Below are 21,990 nucleotides of genomic sequence, written 5' to 3' on the forward strand. Positions count from 1 at the left end.
CCACATGACTTCCTAGAAAGGGTGGTAAAAGGACTTGGAAGATGCATTAACTCTACAAATTTGGCCATCAACATCACCTTTTGGAGCCCCTTTTGAGGCTTGTAAAGGCATAGGATTGTGGGATTTCGAAGATAGAGATGTGGACATGGTGATGCCAATGCAATTAGTTGATGTTGATAGATCTAGGGAAGAAGATCCCTTTATGACTTGTAGCCTCTCAAATCTCCTCCAATCAGTCCCCGAGAGGTCACTCCCCCAGAAAGGTGTTGTATACATGGCTGTTGGTCTCACTAGTGTATCAAACAACAAACCCTTCATCGGGGAGTCCTAGGATTGTGCTTGGAAACACGGTTGCTCTAGTCAAGCCAAAGTCCTTCACCTCTCGTAAGCTATGCCCTGGCTGCATGAATTGTCTTGAAAACAGGTCTTGTGAAGACTGCCCCTAGGTAAGTGTAGGGCTGCACAATCTCTCCACTGGCTTGCCTTGATTGACGCATAATGTAATAATGTTCTAATGTCTACTAATGACAAATAGTCATTTCTCTTGTCATGAAACCCTAGCTTCTAGGTTAGCTTCTAGGTTAGCTCCTAAATCTCAAGTTGACATATGCTTTCATAGCTAGCCCTATCTTCATCCATGACTTTGCAATTGAGGGAGATCAAAGGTGTTGGTATGTGTTAGAAAAGAGAGAGTGTGAGAGCAAGAGAGCTGAACGTAGTGCTTGCAATAGAAGAAGTGTGTAATACAAGAAGTGGGATAGGTTTTGTCTAAGTGACAAAACCTTATCCTTCACTAACCGTAGTTAGTGAACTAAGTGTGGTTAGGGGGAAAACCTCTAAATGAGGGAAAAGTGCCCCTAACCTACTTATTACATTACATTGGTCACTGCTAAATTATAATAATAATTCTAACACCCCCCTGCAGTGCCAATGTCATGTACAAGGAAATGATCAATCACCAAAAGGAGATAAGTTCAGGGCACTGCGAAATGCCTTAAACTTTTCACGTGTAAGTGCTTTGGTGAAGATGTCTGCAACATTGTCATGTGTTGACACATAGATCATACTAATCTCTCCTGCATGCAACTTCTCTCTCACATAGTGATAGTGAACCTCAATGTGCTTTGTGCGAGCATGAAACATAGGATTCTTTGCCACTGCTATAGCACTCTGACTATCAGTGAGAATCGGAGAAGGACCCTCTAATGAAAGATGAAGATCACCAAACAAATGACACAGCCAAACACATTCAACTGTCGCTGTGAAAGCTGCCCTGTACTCAGCTTCACATGAGGAGGTAGCCATTGTAGACTGTTTCTTGCTCAACCAAGAAATGCAAGCATGTCCTAGAAAGAAACAATTCCCACTGGTGGACTACCTAGTATCATTGTCTCTAGCCCAATCTGAGTCCACTGTAAGCATGCATCTGCAAGTGACCCCCCTTGGGAAACATCAAGCCAAAAGACTTTGTACTTTGCAAGTAACGAAAGATGCGTTTTACAGCCTGCCAATGCATAATCTTTGGGCTGTGCATATACCTGCTCACCTGAGAACTTGAAAACTGAATATTAGGTCGTGTATTACAGAGATAAATGAGGCATCCAACAGCCTGACTATAGAGTGTGACATCAATTCATTCACCCGCATCATGCATTGTAAGCTTCAGCCCCGGCTTCATGGGAGTGGACATAGGCTTGCAATAATGCATGTTGAATCTGTCCAAGAGCTTTTGAACATACTTGGAGTGAGACATAACAATGCCACGTTTCTCTTGAATAAACTGGATCCCCAAAAAGAAATGTAACGAGCCCAAGTCTGACATATCAAATGTAGCTTTCAATTGGGCCTTGAAACCTGCAATTACTTCCTCATTTGATCCGGTGAGGAGCATGTCATCTACATAAAGAATGATGACCAGAATATCCCCCCCATCCTTCTTGATGTAGAGGGGGTGCTCTCAGTTGGACTATTGTGCAGCCCCATGCTAGTCAGAAAGGCATCAATTTTGGCATACCATGCACGTGGGGCTTGTTTCAGCCCATACAAAGCTTTATTCAGCTTGCATACCTGAAGTGCATTTCCTGAAATTTCAAAGCCCGGAGGTTGTTTGACATAAACCTCTTCCAACAAGTCTCCATTAAGGAAAGCTGTTTTAATGTCCAACTGATGAACATTCCATTCAAAATTTGCAGCCATGGCTATAACTGACCTGATGGTGGTCATTCTGGATGTAGGAGCAAAAGTCTCCTCATAATCTATGCCTTTTTTCTGAGCATATCCTTTTGCAACCAGCCTTGCCTTGTAACCGATCAATGGACCCATCTGGCTTTCTTTTGACTTTGAAAACCCACCGTGTACCTATGGCATTTTTACTTGGTGGCAAATCGACAACATCCCAAGTCTGATTTTTATGAATGGATTGCAACTCATCGTGCATGGCATTCATCCAATGCACATTATCTTTTGCTACTTCAAATGTCTCAAGCTCCTCCTCATCAAGAAGAGTACCTGTAGAAGCTGATTCAACTGAATGAGCTCCCTCCATGTGCCTTACTGCACTACGAGTTCTGCCAGGCAATGGAGCTTCAAGCCTACTCTCCTTGAGAGTCTAAAGCAACCAATGCGGGACTGTTTTGGCTGCGTGTATCTCTTGAATTTCTTGCGTGACAACTTCATCCACACCTAGAGGTTGTACCAATTCAGCTGGGGGCTGAATCTGTACTTGAGCTGGCGGAGGTTGCTGTAAATTCTGATTTTCAGCGGGGGAACCAAATGCTATAGGAAGCATCCCCTCAAACACATCATCTGAAGAGGCCGGAATCGGAAATTCAGCATTTGTATGTGCAGAATTTTCAGAGAATATGACATCTCTACTGACAAAAATCTTACGTGTAGCAGAATTGTAGAGACGATAGCCTTTGCTTTGTGAACTATATCCCACAAAAATGCATTTTAGTGCCTTATCTGACAACTTGTTTTTGAACTCCACAGGCACGTGGGCATATGCAACACAACCAAAAACTCTGAAGTGGTCCACTGAAGGCTTTCTCCCATGCCATGCCTCATAGGGAGTGATTGTCTTCAAAGCCTTTGTAGGAGCCCGATTTAAAATATAGTTGGCACACATGAGGCCTTCCGCCAAAACCTGTGAGGCAACTTCTTACTTGTGAGCATGCATCTATCCATTTCCGTGGTGGTGCGATTCTTCCGCTCAACTTTGCCATTTTGTTGAGGTGTAAGCCTCACTGTAAGCTGATGCATGATGCCTTTTTCTTTTAGAAATGTCTCAAATTCATGAGACATGTACTCCCTCCCTCGATATGTGCGAAGTGTCTGTACCTTGAGTCCTGTCTCATTTTCAACCATAGCCACAAAGTGTTTGAAATGCATAAACACTTCTGATTTTGCCTTGAGACCATAGACCCAAGTATAGTTGGTAAAGTCATCTATGAATGTAACAAAATAGAGATAACCCCCAAAAGCAGGTGTCCTCATGGGACCGCAGACATAACTGTGAATAAGCTGCAATTTTCTTGTAGCTTTCACTGCACCATCCTTCTTGAAGGGAAGCCTATGCATTTTGCCAAGAATGCAACCTTCACATGCATGAGGAGGAGGCGACTCCAAAGGAGGTAATGCATCAACCATATCATGCCTCTAAAGTGTCGTTAAGATGCCATAGCTGATGTGCCCATACCTGGCATGCCATAACTCCGCATTGTGCATCGCAGCAGTGGGAGTGCTAACTGATAATGCAAGATGGGATCTTTTTTCATATAGATCAAGCTGAAAAAGACCCCGATACAAAGTGCCAGACAACCTCAAAGCATATTCATTTTCTTTGTCTCTCATTGCACACTTGTCATCATAAAAAACAACCTGAAATCTTCCTCTATTGAGTGAGGACACTGAAAGCAAATTCTTCTTTATACCTGGCACATAGAGTACATCTGAAATTCTGAAGTCTGTGCCATCAGTGGATGTGACAATAATGTCTCCCACTCCACACACTGAATAAGAAGAATTATTTGCACAAGCTACCTTCTTCTTGGTGGGTGAAGAATGCAGAGTTACAAACAGATTTTTCTTGGAAGTGATGTAATTTGAAGCACCACTATCAAAATACCAAGTATGTAGTGTTTCATCAACACTGAAAGAGCATTCATCCTTTGAAGGATCGTAACTGCAAGTTAAAAAAGCATATGGGTCATCATTATTAGTGGCTGTAGTATCTGAACTACCCACTGAAAAATCTGAAGTGCAAGTCAAAAAGGCATAGTGCTCTTCAACCAAGTTGGCTGCAACATCTCCTCCATCATGGCAATGTGGGCCTGATGCATCTGATACAGCCATACTGGAATCCCTTTTCTTTTCTTTGGCTATGCGCTTCTTGCACTCTCCAATATAATGACCTGGCTTCTTGCAATAATGACAGATGCCCTTCTTTTTCTGCTTGTTTGTATCACCCTTTTCCTTATAAGAAGGCTGTCCAGAATCAGCTTTATGCTGATGTGTGGGCTGATTGGCATGTGGCTTATGCTGCCCTTTACTCTTGGCCTTGAACTTGGAGAGCATAGCATGCTCGCCAGCCCGGGTTGCCATATTTCTGCGTGTTTGTTCCTCCTGCAACAGAAGTCCTACCAACTCGTGAAAGGAGAGAGGATTGTTGCCCTCCCTCAATGACAAATTCAGCGAGGTGTGGAAACCAAGATAGGACTCAGGAAGAGAGTTCAGAGTGGTGGAGATCATGTCTGAATCCGGAATGACTTCATCAACGTTCAGCAATTGTTCCCTGAGATCCTGAAGCTTCGTGAGGTGAGAATTCATGGAATCTCCCTCCTCCATATGTGTATGGGAAAGTTCTCGCTTTAGAAGGAAACTCTGGCATCGTTTCTTGCTGCAAACATACTCTCCAATATTACCCAAGCTGCCATAGATGTCTTGCATGACCGAATATGAGGTATAATGAACCTCTTGACAGAAAGAGAAATTACTGAAAGAGCTTGTGCATCTCTAGAGTCCCATCTTTTCTACTCTGCTGTGGGAGCTCTTGGAGCGGCTGCTCCAATCACTTGTGCTGTATTTGTACCTCTACCCTTGCCTACAGCTGTAGGAGTGACAGGTATAGGCATTGTATCTGGTCTTTCTTCATCTCCATTGACATTCTGCCAACTGAGATATTGCGAACCATGAAACTCCACAAGGAGTAGTTGGTGCCATCCAACTTATCCTCCTGTGTGAGAACCCCGAACACCTCATTTGAGTTGTTCTGTGCCATTTTCGCCAGATAAACTCAGAAATACAGCTAACTAAACAAGTAAAATCCCTTCCTGGGATGTAAGATGCACAAATAAAATCTGCCCTCAGTGACAAATATTGTCACAGCCTATCAAAGGCGCAAAATGCACCACAATGCTCTGCTCAATGCCCAAAAATCTGCAAATAGAATCTGCAAAAGGTGGCAAAAGGCTGCAATTTGACTCATACTGAGTCCAAAACTGTTTGCAGACTTTCAAAATGCCCTTTTACGTGGAAAATTGCAACCCAAATGCAAAAGCCCTAATTTCTTGTGGGAAATTGCATACAAAAGAGGGCAAATGGTCTAAAAGCCCCAAATGTTGCACAAATTGCACTCTGCCTGCAAAAGCCCCAAATTTCACTGCAAAATTGCAGTGTGATTGCAAAAGCCCCAAATTTTGGACAACGTGCAATGTTTGCCCACAAATACAGAATGCCCCAAATTCTCTGCAAGATCCAAGCCAAACAATGGCTATCTGCAGATAATACCTGCCAGAAAACAACTGCTCGAGTACCTGCAAGAATATAAACGAAAACCTGTATGGTTGTACGGACGATTTGCAGGTGCCACACGTGCAGGGCAGTTGTACGATCGAATGTACGGAATGAGAGCAGGTATGTAAGGTTTGTACGGTGTTGACAGATCGTATGGATGTAGAGACGAATTAATACCTGCAGTACGGCACAGGGCAACTGGCAGTACGGATATTGATAGTGACGATGTACAGACATTGTACGGGCTGGCGCAGATGTACGGAATGCTGGCGGGCTAGTCGATGGTACGGACACTGTACGGAATGTACGGAAGCATACACAGATGTACGGATAGCGGGAGCTCCGTGAGCTTGTACGGTTGTACGACAGTACGGACGAAAGGTACGGCTTAGGTACGGGCTGTACGGAATCAGTCTGTACGACTTGTACGGACGGGAAAGTACGGACAAGAGCTTGCGGGAGCAGGGATCAGGGAGTAGGGAGCAGGGAGCTTGCGGGCTAGGAAGCAAAGAGTAGGATCTCACTCTGATAGCAAATGTTAGAAAAGAGAGAGTCTGAGAGCAAGAGAGCTGAACGTAGTGCTTGCAATAGAAGAAGTGTGTAATACAAGAAATGGGATAGGTTTTGTTTAAGTGACAAAACCTTACCCTTCACTAACCGTAGTTAGTGAACTAACTGTGGTTAGGGGGAAAAACCTCTAAATGAGGGAAAAGTGCCCCTAACCTACTTATTACATTACATTGGTCACTGCTAAATTATAATAATAATTCTAACAGTATGCACCTACATGCATATGGGGCTTCACATGGACAGATTACCCCCCTTTCAGTATAGCATTGAGGCTGCCTCTGTTCCGCTCACATATCACAAGGTCAACCAGGTTATTCGAGAGGATACTCTTTACAGCTACGCATATTTAGGACTTCGTTTGCACCCAACGAGCTTCTTGTGAAGCTAGCTTCTATAGGTGCAGATGTAAGAGGAGGGCTTCATCCTCTCCCACTTCTTGAGAATATCGATTGGGCGATCCCATGTCACGTCGCACTGTCTACGCACTGAGAGTCAATGGGCCTAGGGCATACCTAGAGAGGGTGCATCTGTACTCTATGTGTTCGGTTGGAGATGGAGTCGAAGGAGCACTTTGCTTTCAAATGCCGTGCATCACTACGAGATCCAAGGTCGTTAATCATTGTCTCTTCAAGGAAGATTTTGGGCCCCCTCTCCAGTTTCTTGTCTTACCAGATTAGAGATGACTGTGTTTCATTCATGAGGCTGTTCGACATAGGGAGAATCTGGCCAAAACACATAGGTGAGATCAGGGTGTAGCCAAACTCCACTCAAAGCATAATCACTAAGTTTTTCTAGCCAAACAGCACGAACTAGCAAGGCCTAGGGAGATGGCGGAGCCAAGATCTAGATCGAGAGACTGCCAATGGGTTGATGCATAGATCAAGCTGGGGGACTTTCCTTCCATGTTCACGAGATCGAGGGCACGACCAACAAGGATGGCGGTGGCACTTGTTCGATGTAGGGCCACAACTTCCTGACCACAATAGACCACACATAGTGACCGTCACTAGCGCTCCATTACAAGTTTTATGCCTCCGCAGCCATGCACCGCCGGGCTCCCCCTTTGGCTCAACCCCTCTAGTCTCTAGAGGATAGTGATGCCACACGACAATTTCCATCTTCTCTATGGGTTGAGATATTTATGTATTAGTGTTTCTATTTACGTTGTAGTTTTCTTGGGTGTACTTGCTCGCCTAGAGTCACCATCTATTTATCTCATTGTATCAAGGTTTTTTAGCCGTGCGGAGACTTCGGTTTTTCTAAGAATTTTAATAAGCCTTCTTTCTTTTTTTCTTTCAAATAGATGTATGTACATATGTGTAGCTAAACAACCATCCTAGTTTTAGTATAAACTAAATCTTTACTAGCTCTAAAGTGAACTCAATTAGTCTTATGCATCCTGTCTGCTTTGGCAAAAAAGAGTTGTTTCCTTCCATAATCATTGTTTTGCTCATTACAAATGTGGTTTCGTGTAACGGTAGCAAGTTAAGATTACTTTGGTGAATTGCCTTCCTGTTATAAAATGAATCTTCTTAGTTTAAAGATGGCAAGTATGATGTTGGTAAGGTCTAGTTGACTTTACACACATAAAATATTTTAGGCATGACAAAATGGTGACATAAAGTATGCTTAGAAGATTTAAATAATGATGACAGGTACCAATGCTTGCAAATTTATTATACATCATACCGTTTTTGGGTCTATACATGTGAGCCAAATGCCCAGCATCTTTTTGTGGGTACATGCATTAAGAGTGGGTAAAAAACTATTGATTGCTTAATTGCTTGAGAATATGGACCATCACATGGATTCAAAGATGAGTCTTATTTTCAACGAAGGAGATAGAAAAAGGCAACTTCTAAAGTAACGGTACTGCTGTTTTGTATTTACATAGTGGGATAGAATATTATAGTAACCTAGTCAAGGCTTGTTAAAGAGAGATTTTTTTAGAAGGAGAAGTACAGGTGCATGCAGGGTTATTAAGTTCACTCCAGGTCCATCAATGACTGTTTTGACTTACAAGTAGGCGTGTATGTCTTTTCAAGACATATATTGACTAGTCTACAATGTTTTTGCATGTAGGTTCTTTGTGAGTCGCCTTGGTTTTTCTAATGTAATGATGAAGGCCGACACATCTCAATTTGTAGATCTTTTTTGGAATATTTGACACACATACTAATTTATATAATTTTTCAATGTATAGGGATTGAAAGCAAAAAGGCTTTTTTGGAGGAAGTTTTCCCAGGCACCACTATTGGCATTGCCCATGGCAAAGTATGTACTTTCTACATTGAAATTTGAAAGTAGAGTTTGGACACTATCTATTTTATACTTGTCAATTATTAAGATGTATGATGAAAGTTTTTGCTTCTCTATTGGAATGTGATGTGCATTAATTTCTCATGTATCTTAAATATTTCTTCTTTATGTAATGAGTAGCTTCCCAATCATGGTGCCTTTTACATGAAGTAATCTACACTAAACATTTTTTTCAACCCAAAGATGGCCAAGGGAACCTTGGGTATGAAGTTGCTGCATGCTAACATTATGCTGCCACACCAGCAGATATTTACCTGAAAGAGGGCCTGTTTGTAAATTCACAACTATCGCACGATTAATCATCGAGATACCCACTTGGGTGATCAAGAGTTAGAGTAATTTTGTTTCACCACCTCGCTTTAGGGGGACCTGTTAACATGTACACTCGAGCATGGCTAAGGGGAAGTGGATACATTATGTATTTGCATAATGCTTGTACTCCATGGTCACTAGGCTATTGGCTTATAGCTTCCTTTTGTATATTTGAGCTGTGTGTTAGATTTAGGGATGATTTGGATAGAAACTCTAACACAGCAGAAGAAACTTGAATCACTCACTTATCTCCCTCAGAAACACACTCACTCACTGAAACTCACGCAGACAATACAACAAGTAGAGAAGAAAAAGAACTCAGATATTCATCCACAAATATGTGAGAGTGGTGCACCTGCAGCAGACAGAGAGAGAGAGAGAGAGAAGAAGAAGAAGAATGTATTACCGTCCTCTGGGGGCCGAGAAACCGACCCATGGGACCCATGAAAATTACAATACAAGTGTCTCCCTTCTTTTATGGAAGGGGTAGGAAAACAACTATTCTGAAATACATTGAGTAATACAACATTCCCGATATTGAAGAATCTTGGCAATAAAATTGCCCAGAGTGGCTATATGGGTATGTGAAAGCAAGCTTGCGAGGGTGTCGTGTTCCTTTGTAATGTTGTTAAAGTCCCTCCTTATGCATGCATATCGTCCTCGGGGGGCCACAAATGACCCATGGAACCTAATCCTCAGTACAAAAAATCTCCTCCGATATGGAGGGGTCAAGAGTTTTCAAGTTCTTGACGGTACGAAAAAAGACGAGTGACAAAAGACCCCAACGTTGCCGGAGAGGCAGTGGAGAGAACTAATAAGACCTGTGTGGTGTCTACTAGTGTCTGCTGGTAATTATCCCTGATATGTGCATATCTAGGGCACTGTAGGGCTACATGTGCCTCTGTCTCGACTGTCCATGAATCACAAGATTTGCGAACTCTGGCATGTCGTGGCAAATTCAGCCAAGCTCCTTTCTCTATGGCCAAGGTATGTGAGCGTGTGCGGAATCTGGCAATATTCCTGCGATAGAGAAGAGGGATGGGAGTGCTGATGTATGGCTGAGCAGAGGCATCTGATTTCATGAATGATGACCAGCATAGAGGATTTATTTGATCTTGGTAGTATTCTAACTTGGTCTTCCTTTCTACTGTCAGCCATTGAGCCTGTAGGGTGTATAGTGAGGACAACTGGAATTCCTGTAGTTTGACCTTTTTAGGTGGCATAGTGAAGTATGGTTCCACTTCCCATTTACTGAACCATTTCCTTATGTCTGTCCCCCATCTTGTTACATATGATCCATAGCTACCAGGGAACGCCACTTCACCTTTTTGGAACATGGGAACGCCGTTCCTTGAAGGCATTCTACACGGGAACGTCCAGGAACGTTCCCAGATGAAGGAACTCCATGGGAACGTTCCCAAATGGCGTTCCGATGTTCCCAAACGGTGTTCCGGCGTTCTGGCTATTGATAGGTCACATGAGTGGTAAAAGTCACTTAATTGAGGTTTTTGGCCATGATTTTGGCTGTAGTTTGCTGCTCCTACTTGCTCCAACCACTCAGCCCCTCCTCTCACCCACTCAGCCCCCTTGCAAGCCCCCATTTTATTTGAATATTTTGGTATGTTTCCATGTGATTTGATGACGTGGCGTTCCCGTTCCTGTTCCCCCGTTCCCTCTTCCCGATACGTTCCCGTTCTGACCCCCCACGTTCCTGAAACGTTCCCGTTCCTTGGTAACTATGATATGATCTTGCTTTTATGGTTCTTTTGAAGTTTCATACTTGCTGTCCATGCTTTGTGTGGTAATCTGTCTGTTGGCATTTGTTGCGTGTCCACTAGATATTGCATCACTCTGATCAATGCATGAAACTCAATTGGCCTCCTGCTTGTTTCCAAAAGGAGTACAGAGTATAGGGTAGTAGCCTTGACTGCTAGATGTCATCGTAGGAATGCTTTCTGCATTTTTTCAATCTCATTCCATGTAGATGGAGAGATGCTGCCTCCCCATACTTCTACTCCGTAGAGCAGTGTTTGGACCACATATGCATCAAACAACATATTCCGAATCTTCTAGTTCAGGGTGTCAGTGTGCCTGCAATCATTTTCAAATTGATAGTATTTTCCCCAACCTGTGTCCAACCTTCTTTGTGCACATTGCCACCATCTGTGGTCGGCTGGTATGTCAATGCCTAAATATTTAAAGGTGTTGACATATTCAATGGGCTGCCCTGCAAAGCTGATAACATGAAGGTGTTTAGGTTGAGTGGTGCATACTGCCATCATTTTGGTTTTGGTGACATTAACTTGCAGCCCACTTTCATCGCAAAAGACCTGAAGTGTCTGTAGTAGTTGATGCATGGAATCAGAGTCATAAGCAAAAAGAACCACATCATCTGCATATAGAAGCAACAGTATTGTCCATATTCCGAGTGTGGGTCCTTTTACCCCTCTTCTTCTATTGTAACTTCATTTATGAGTTCTTCTAACTTGTCAATGCAGATTCCAAACAGTGTAGGTGAGGAGGACAACCTTGTTTTACCCCCATATTACTTTGAAATGCAGCTGACAATCCATGCTCTTGTTTTAGTCTGCATGATACTTTCTTGTAGATTCGGGAGGTGCCTACTCCTAGTGCCATGGGAACTTTGAGGTCTTGCATTCTTTTCCATAGGCCACCTCTCGGGACTGTATCAAATGCTTTCTTAAAATCTACAAAACAGCATAAAAGAGTTTTTCCTTTGGGTCTGCTTTCATCCATGAGTACTCTTAATGTGACCAGATGATCTGTAGTCCTATGCTCTTTACGAAAGCCTGCTTGTCCAATGGCCCTCTTCTTGGCCTCTTCTGCCCAAGTGCAGATTTTTGCTTCAAGCACCGTGCTAAAAGTTTAGCTAGTGTGGAGCTAACCATTATAGTCCTGTAATTGGTGACTGAATTTTTGTCTCCCCCTTTGAATAGTGGCTGAACCCAATTCTCTTGCCAGTCAAGAGGAAAGCCATGATGTAGAGCATTTGTCAGTATGTGCGATAGCCAGTGTCGTTTCCTATCTTCTGTCCATTTTAAGAGTTCAGCACACATGTGCATGTGGTCAGGGGCCTTTCCATTTGCCATCTTCTTCAGCCCTGCTTCAATGTCCTCAAAAGTGAAAGGGTTGACTTAAGCATATGACAGCTCTTCATTTCCCATGTCTATTACATTGGCATGGTTATAGAGTCTGATAACATACTCAAGCATTTCCTCATTTGATATATTTCCCATAATCTTTTTCTTCAGTCTCTTAACCTGTTTCCACCCCTTTCTGGGATTCTCGATGAAGGTGATCAAATCAGATTTTTCCCTTTCGAGAATGTAATTTCTTTTTTTCTTCCTTGTGAGGGCATTGTATTGATTCTCCTTCTGCTTGTGGAGGTTTGCATCAGAAATATGTTTCAGCTCATTGAGGAGTTTCTTGCATTCGTCATCATACCATTTCTTACATGCATTTTTTTCCTATCTTGAGGGATTGCTCCAAAAACCTGTGTTGCCGTATCAAGGACCGCCTCTCTGAGGGCTTCCCATGTAGTTGTGATTGCTAGTGCATTCAGCTTTGCATCCAGTGTGATGGCATATTCTTCCTGCTTGTCTTGGTCTATTGGGAAGCCTCTTGAATTGGCTTTAAATTTCTGCACTTCTGTTTCGGTGTGGATACCAAGAGTCATCCATATTGGGAGATGGTCTGAATCCGGATATTTCTCTCCTATCCTGAAAGTTTCTATGACATGCAGAGCATTGACATGTGCCAGGGCATAGTCTAGGACACTGTGCCCCCCGCTAGCGGAGAAACATGTCATCCTGTCAGTCCGTGGAAAGAGTTGCATCCCATTCAGAACTGGCATGTGCAGTCCGTTCATCATACATCTGTGTGCTCTTCCTTGTGCATTGATGGTATCATCTTCTGAAGTTCTGTGCTATAAGGCATCTATCTCAATTGCATCTTCTTTGTCTAGTTCATCATGCATGATAGGTTGAAATTGCAGCTGTTCAATTCTAGCATTGAGGTCTCCCATGATTATTACAGCTTGAGAAGAAGAAGAAGAAGAAGAATATATTATCGTCCTCTGAAGACCAAAAAATCGGCCTATGGGACCTGAGCAATACAAAATCCTCGTACACAAAGACTCCTCCCTTGGAGGGGAGGGTATTAAGAGAAACTACCTTTAAGTCTTAGGTGAGTTCCTGTGCTTGAAAAGCTTATAGATAAACGTTCCTAAAGCTGGGGGTGACCCGCTATGTAGCATATCAGCCAGTCTGTTATGTCCCTCGAGAAGAGAGCTAAATGCTTTCTGGATGTGAGTATAGTAAGGGCATATCATTACCATGTGTTCTTCAGTTTCTGCCATTCCCTGGTCACATAATTGGCATATTTTGCTCTCTTTTGGCATATCTTTCCATCCTCCTATTTCAATCTGCAACTGGTGTGATTGGGTGCAAAGTGAGGCTAAAGCTCTTCGCTTATGTATTGCCATAGGTGTGCAAATGTACTTCTGTGTGGCTGTTTCTCTTCCTGTATAAGTAGCCCAATATTCGGGGTTAATAAATGTACGGTAGTACTCAAACTTATCTCTGTTTTCAGTTGTTTGCCATTTCCTGTGTAGTGCATTCAGCAGGTCATGATGAAAGGCATCCTCATCTACCTCCTCTGGAGAGTAGTCCAAGTACCTCTCTACCTCCCATTTTTGGAACCATTTTTTTAAATCTAGTGCCCATCCAGATGCCAAAATCTTACCCTTATTCGTCTTTTGGGACTTTTGACTTTCTACCCATGCCCTCTTTGGCAGCCTTTCATTATTCATGCGCTTGACTGGTAGCCTTGATGCCAAGGTGTCTTCTAATGAAAGATTTCTGCATTTTTTCTACATCATTCCATTTTGATGATGGTATACTCCCCCCCCACACCTCTATCCCATAAAGCACTGTTTGTACCACATATGGCCCAAAAATCATGTTTCGTACTTGCCACCTTCTTGTGTTGGTATTGCTGCAGTCATTTTCAAATTGATAATACTTTCCCCATCCTGCATCAATTCTCCGTTGCACACAGCTGCTCCATTTGTTATTGGCTGGAATTTCAATGCCTAAGTATTTGAATGAGTGCACTGTATCAACAAGTTGACCCATATATGAGATTGAAGGGGGATTACTTGGCTGTATAGTCTTGACTATCATGAGTTTAGTTTTGGAAACATTCACAGCCAGCCCACTTTCCGAACAGAACATGCTGAGGATATCCATCATTTGTTGCATCTTACCCTCACTATTAGTGAAAACAACCATATCATCCGCATAAAGAAGCAAGTGAATCTCAAAATCTGCTAGGTAGAGGCTGGACAACCCTCTTTTACCTGCTTCTGTGTGCATCAGTTCCTCTAGTCTATCAATGCATAAACCAAACAAGGTGGGTGAGAGTGGGCATCCTTGTTTGACCCCCATATTGCTATAAAATTCTTGTGACATCCCATCCTTACATTTTAATTGACATTCTACTTTCTCATAAAGTCTAAAGACAGCAAACCTTATTTCCTGAGGCACTTCTATGCATTCCATTCTCTCCCATAGCACATCCCTAGGCACCGTATCGAATGCCTTCTTAAAATCAATGAAGCAACAAAAGAGTGCCTTCCCCTTAAGGCGGCTGTCCTCCATCAACACTCGGAGAGTAACTAGATGATCCACAGTGGAGTGTTTGGGCCTGAAACCCGCTTGTCCCATTGCCCTCTTCCTTTCTTTCTCTGCCCAAACACTCAACTTTGCCTCTACTATTGTACTATATAGCTTGGCTAGAGTAGAGCATACCATAATGGTTCTGTAGTTTGACACTTGATTGCAGTCATCTCCCTTGTAAATTGGCTTGATCCAGTTCTCTTGCCAATCGGTTGGGAAACCATACACGAATGCTTGGTTTAGTGCCATTACGATGTGCCTTTGTGTGTGTTCATTGGACCACTTAATGAGTTCTGCTGTGAGGTGTATAGTGTCTGCTGCCTTCCCATTTGCCATTTCTTTAGGCCATCTTGCACATCTTCCAATGAGAAAATACCTTGAGTATTACCACTGAGAGACATGCTCGCCATGGGCCGAGCCTTGGGATGCATGTAGAGTTGTTGAACATACTCAAGCATCTCTATTTTTGTAAAATCTCCCATGATGTCATTTGGCCTTTGTTTAACTCCTTTCCATGCTCTTCTAGGGTTCTTGACAAAACCAATTGCATCTGACCATTCCTTTTTCTCAATATAAACACGCCTCTTTTTACGTGTGAGAGCATGGAACTGCTTCTCGGCTGCTCTTCTTTCATCTCCCATTGGAATCCCCTTTAGTGCACTCCTAACTGCCTTGCATTCAGCATCAAACCAGTCATTACATGGCAGCCCTTTCTTATGCTCTTTACTGTTCTTTTTGCACCCTAAAACTGTCTTAGCTGTGGTGAGAATGGCATTCTTCAATTGTGCCCAGCCAAATTTCTGTTTTCTCAGCAGACATGCTTTTAAACTTTCAGCATATTCCACCTTTTTTGCCTCGTTCACCTGATAGCCACACTCAGCTGCTTTATGCTCCTCCAAAGTTGCCTTGGCCAGCAATATATTAAGCTCTACATAGAGTGGTATGTGATCCGAATCAAGAGATTTCGGGCCAAGTGAGAAATTGTGTATAAGATTGCAAGCTTCCAGATGAATCAATGCATAGTCAATTACACTAGCCCCCCCACTGGTAGGGAAACAAGTAGGGGAATTAGATTTTGGGAAAAGGGCTGTGCCATTTACCACCAACATGTGCATACCATTCATCAAATGCTCCAATGCTGTACCATGTGCATTCACCACTTTATCCTTCGAGCATCTACACCAGCTGGGGTGAATGTCTATCTCATGCTCCTTTATGTATTCTTGCTGTGTGGCCCGTGGGATATTGAAATTGTGAGTCTCCTATGCGTGCATTTAGGTCCCCAATGAGCATAACATTTCCTTGTTTGCTGAACATAGCAATATCTAAGCATAGGTCCCCAAATGGCTGGGATGGGTCAATCTCATGCCTCTGGTAGAAGGGGGATTCTCTATGAGGAATGTAGCATCCTGCAATATACAATGGCAAAGGGCTTCCTTTTACCATAACCCATATGTAGTGCTTATGGATGTTATCTTTGACCATAGAGATCTTGTCGTGTATATGGTCTTTGTATATGCATGCTACCCCTCCCTGCCCTCGTAGGCCTGATTGCTTTTGCCAGACGGAGTGCACCAAATAGCCATCCATTTTAGGAATCCTGCGTATATCCCTTTCCCAAGTCTTTGCAAGAAAGAAAATGTTTGCATCATGTAACACTTCATTCAGACCAGCTCCTTTATGCCAAGGAAAGCCTCTACAATTCCAAAACATGACTTTCAGCTTCTTCTGGGTCCCATAGGCCTCGCGTTCCAAGGTGCCTATATCTTGCTTGCAATCTAATTGAGGCTGTTGCGTCATATTTGCCCTCATTTTTTCCAAGATCTGTTCCATTTCAGCAACTTTCTCCTCTTGGATAACAGTCTTTTGCTCCAAGCTGGCTATGGAGCTCTCTTGCATGGCCACCCTTTGCTCCAAATCTGCATTTTTGTATTCTAGATGTTGGCATTTCAGTGAAAGCTGATGTATCTCCTACTGTTGGCGATCCATTGTGCCTTGCAAAGCTGTCAAAAATGTCCAGATTCCAGTTTCATTAGAGAAAGTGTCTGCTGTGTCACCTTGAACTGACATGAATGGAGCTGTTAGAATGTTCCCTTGTGCAGGAATGAATGGGGCTGCCTGTCCATCTAAAATGATGGTGGGTGGCTCAGAAATTGCTGTCATTTGCAAAGCACTTGTTCTAGTTGGCGTTATATATAGAGAGTTTTTCATACTGCCTCCAGAGCTCTTTGCCAAGGGAGTGGAATGTGCTGATAGACCACTCCTATTGATTCTTTTGTTGAGACTGGTGGAAGCCATGGTTGAGCCTGTGGCGCATCAAGAAATTGGCGATTGACAGCGCACGCACGATAAAAAACAGGTACAACAGGTATTAAAGTACCAGGAGGGATGAGGGGGCGTAAAAAAATCTTGACGGTCAACTGCGTTGGGGTTTTACCCCCCTTTCGAAGCTGATGGTGGCCTCAGATTTGCGGCCTGAGTTGAAGAGATGCCTCAAACTTAAATCACGAGTAGCGATCGCCGCGCGCGACAGACAATAGGAGGAGCAGGTGTCCCGAACATGGATGAGAGAGAGAGAGAGAGAGAGAGAGAGAGAGAGAGAGAGAGTTGTACAGCTTTCCCTGCAAAGTGACAGCACACATCGTCCGAATCCCTTGCATAGAGACCCTCTAGCTTAGAATCATACCTTAGATACACTATCCAGGGTCTGGACAGCTGGAGAGACCTCCTTTGTGATTGTCCTGATGAAGGCTGAATGTGCCTTTGAATCCCGATCCTCCCAATCCTTGAGCTCCTTTTGAAAATCATCCTCCCAGGCAACATCGTAGTTGATAGAGATCTTGGGATGTCTAGGCTTCCATTCGTGGCCTTGAACAAGCTCCCACATGAAGATATGGATGAACCATATCTTCATGTTCAGCTTCCAATAGTTTGTGCCATCGAGCTTATCCTCCTTATTGTATACAGGGGTCCCACGGAGCTATTCCAAAGCCTTTTCCTTCTACTGCGGATCCCTAGCTAAGTTTGGGATACCCTGACCGGACAGATTGCCCCCCTTTTAGTATAGCCTTGAGGCCCATTCTCTTCTACTCTCTTACTAGGCTAACTAGGTTACCCGAGAGGATCTCATACGATTACATATTTTCCGGACGTAGTTAGCCGCTAGCAAGCTTCCTGTGAAGCTCAGCTTCTAGAAAGATGAGTGCTTACAGATATCAGAGGAGGGCTTCATCGATCCACCAGACTACACACAGATCCACCCCCCAAATTGGGCGATTGCGTGTTTCATGACACTGACAAGGCATTAAGAGTGGATGGGCTGAGGGCATACTTAGAGAGGGTCAGAGTTGCACTCTATGTGATCTAATGGAGATTGAGTCAGAGGAGCACCTTGGTTTCAGATACCTTACGTACTATGAGATGCGAGGTCGTCACCATTGTGTTGGATGCGGGGAGCACTGGAAGGAAGGTGGGATGCGAGGAGACAATAAACTGAAGGAACTGAATTGTATTCGTAAATGGATAATGTGAAAATACAAGAGATGGCCAATTGAAGGCCTAAAGTCAACTTAGGACTAAAATGTCGTAATTGTACTAGTAGTCCCAATAGGACTAGTGTCCTAGCACTAAGTATCCTAACTAGCCTACAAGGCCACGTCAGGGCTAAGTGTCAACGAAACCCCCCCTCCATAGTATGGATGAAGTATCCATGTTACATCTCAGGTATACATGGAAGCTATATCATGGTTGCACATCACGTAACAACTAGTATCAAGTGTAAAGCTTGCCAAAAGGCTTCAAAATTGGGTCATGGTAGAGCCTTCGTGAAGAGATCTACTAAGGTATCCTCCGTGGGAATGTAAACAATCGTATGTCTCTAGCTGACAGTCGCCCTTGAACATAATGATAGTGCACCTCACTGTTCTTGGTACGCCCATGAAAGACAGGATTACATGCTGCCACAACTGTCCACTTTACCTTGTAAACCCATTTAATGCCTATGGCATGCTTGCCTATTGGCAAGCCACACAACTCCCTTGTGCCATTTGCATGAATGGAATCAAGTTTAGCTCTCATGGCATCCATCCATTCCTTGCTATCAAAGGTATCCTTATGGCATAAGGGTTCCTCATTGCAAGCACTGGCAATCAATGCAATATCAAGTAAATTGCCATGAAGCTGTTTCTGACCACCAGCCAAGGGCTCAGCTCACTTGCTATCCTTGAGAGTCTGTTAGAGCCACCTTGGGACTGTTTTGTGCTGTCTAATGACAGCCCTCTCTTCTGCACTACTTGTTCGACAGCATGATCTCAAGTGGCTGCAAATCAGGCTGAACATTGGCATCATGAGGAGGCTGTGAACTGCTAGAAGCATTGGGATGTGTACCCTGCAACATCTCATCTGAATTTGTGTTTGACTGAAAGAGGGGCAGCAAGGAATTAAACACATTAGAGGCTTCTACTGATGGCTGTTTTTTACAGTCCAGTCAAGGTATAGTTGCATTTCTCAGCAGGAACCAACTTTTGTCTGTGCTAGGCTGATGCGACCTATTCCTTCACTCTGTGAGCTGTAGCCAATGAAAATGCATTCAATGGCCTTATCTTCCAACTTACACTTCAGCTGAGAGGAAACATGTGCGCATGACAAGGATCCAGACACCCACATGTGTGAGATCACAGGCTTTTGACCTGTCCATGCTTCATAAGGAGTGATTTCCTTCAATGCCTATGTGGGTACTCAATTGAGCTCATAGTGGACACACATAATTGCATCCAACCAAAACTTATTGGGCAGAGACTTCCCCTTAAGCATGCATCTGACACATCCCAAGCAGTGAGTGCTTCATCGACATCGACTTTGACATAGTTCACTTACTGAGGGGAGCCAGTGGAGATAGTGCAGTCCTACATGTACCTAGGTGTAGTATTCACGGGATCAGTCTTCATGATGACCCATGCCGCCAGAGCACAACTCACACGAGGGAAGGGTGTCCTCACCCGATTAGAGAGACAGTGCTTCCAGGCGCATTTCCAAGATCCACCGATGAAGGGCTGGCTTTTTGACACTCTTGGGAGACCGATCGCCGTCAATGCAACACCTTTTTGGGGAAGTGACCTTTTAGCTACTGATTGAAAGGGATTTAGGAGGCTACAGGTGATCATGGGATTTAGGATGATTTAGAGTAAGCCTTTAGGTCCCCATCAGATCATACAGGCCAAAGTTCGCCATGACGCGTCTCCAGGACGCCTTGACTTTTCTCCACAGAGTTTGGCCCCTACCTTAGTGGATATTGCCGAGATTGGCACTCGAGTCATCCTGGCGAATGGCAGAGAGAGGCTTTGATACAGCATGGTATGCGCGGGTGTCCACATGGTTTGATAGCCATGGTATCCAGATGGATTGGCTTCCCCCCTTTCAGTATAGCATGGATGCACCACCGGAGCTCATTCCACATGATGAGATTAACCATATCATATGGTTAGATCTTCTCCAGCTCCACACATCTTGGGCTTTGGGGGGGATCAGGAGTTCTCCACCAAGATCCTTTGCATCACATCAGAGGGCCATGAGGGAGCCAGTTTATATAGAGCTCTTTGCATCACATCAGAGGGCCATCAGGGAGCCAGGTTATATGGAGCTCTGGTTTTGAGCAGTACTTGATTGCTCTTTTCCTACTAATTTGTACTAGCGTTTTGCATTTTTAGCTCTCTCTCTCTCTCTCTCTCTCTCTCTCTCTCTTTCTGGGTTGTTATAGTGGTTCCTCTCTTTGCTTGGCCGTGTTCATTCACGATGCAGTCAGACATCGTGAGCGCCTACTTCCATCACAGAGATAGTAGGAGCATACACTGGTAGACTTTTCTCAGAGCATGATCACGGAGTTCTTCGAGCTGGACCATACATGCTCCCACTCTATAGGCTCTAGACACGATCGTGAGCGTGAGCCAGTGACGATAGATCATGTAGGGGTTTACGTACAAATTATTCTTGTGGACATCCCTCCTTGTCAGAGTGGGAGTGCGATCGACAGGGGTCATGGTGTCCCTTGCAAGATGGAGAGTTGTGACCAGGAGATTGCGCATGACTCTTCCCACAGGCAGCCGGCAGCATTCTATCTCTGATTTTATGCTCTCAGTCCCCCACCCTTGAAGAGGGGAGATAGAGTGTACCACAGTCGTGACATTGGCATTGTGTATTCACATGACAGATTATCTGATAATGATGATGGTGATAGTGATGATGGAGAGGACTATTATTCTGATATGACTATGTAGCATTTAGCTTTTGTTTTCTGCATGGGTGTTGATGCTCGCTAGTAGCTCCACCCTTTTAGCTTGCTTGTATTAGGTTTCTCAGAGTCTCATAGACCCATTGGTCTTTCGAAGACTTTCATAAACGTTCTTTCTTTCTTTCTTTCTCTAGCTCTATACATCACGGACTTGGGAGGGACTTGGAGTTCGCCACCTAGACTTGGTTCTACCTTTCTCTCTCCTGTGCCGCATTACACTTCACTCTCCCCTCTCCCTCTCAGTCAGCCCACCCTCCCACACCCCGTTGGGACTGCCTCATCCATTCCACTGTCATCTACGTTCCTCACTCAGCCACCGTCCAGTTTTCGGACTCAATCCCAATCTTTCATGCCACAGTCACCACAGTTTCAGCATGAACATGGGTGGACTGACACACCAGAGGCCCGTGAGATCCTACTCACGGAGATACATAGTTTTCGTGAGCGTGAGATGGAGCTGGCTCGCTTCACACGGGAGCAGGTCGGCTTTAACCAGGAGCAGAGCCGCATCATACAGGAGCAGGCTAGGGCCATTCGGGAGCAGGCAGGTCTTATTCAGGGACTCAGACAGGATATCATGCAGCTCTGACAGAGGTCACAGCCATACACACTGCCCCAGGGAGTACCTCGGTGGTCGAGGCACAGATTGCGAGCATGCAATCTGCTGTTGAGGAGACTTCCAGATGGGTTGACATGGCCAAATGTGTGTCACCGTTTCGGCTACCCTCGTGGAGCAACAGCAGAGAGCCAGTAAGGCTCTCAACATTAGAGTACGCGGGATCCCACGCACTGAGGCTACATCGATGGTAGATGCGACTGCATTCGTGACCGCTACCCTGGGTGTGGCTGAGCACAGGAAAGAGAGGGCATGGCGGGTGGGGAGAGATCCCAACCGAGAGCAACCCCTGATCATACAATTTCATGACACTCGGGCACGACTTTCAGCTCTATGACGCAGGTCAGTCCTTCGAGATCAGCCAGCGATCTCTATGGATGAGGACCTCACACCTC

General features: G+C 44.2%; 1 protein-coding gene across 1 annotated transcript in view; it reads left to right on the forward strand.

Annotated features, from left to right (window-relative positions):
* LOC147887172 (DEAD/DEAH box helicase) overlaps window positions 1-21,990 on the forward strand; it is a 165,219-nt gene that overhangs the window by 73,647 nt on the left and 69,582 nt on the right. The window contains exon 7 of the mRNA XM_087394131.1: window positions 8,567-8,637. Within this exon, the coding sequence (XP_087250257.1) occupies window positions 8,567-8,637 (71 nt within the window). The remainder of the gene's footprint in view (window positions 1-8,566; window positions 8,638-21,990) is intronic.

Source organism: Dipteris shenzhenensis, chromosome 23 (assembly GCF_047967505.1).
Source record: "Dipteris shenzhenensis isolate YYH24624 ecotype China chromosome 23, Dip_SZ_1.0, whole genome shotgun sequence".
Classification (NCBI taxonomy): Eukaryota; Viridiplantae; Streptophyta; class Polypodiopsida; order Gleicheniales; family Dipteridaceae; genus Dipteris; species Dipteris shenzhenensis.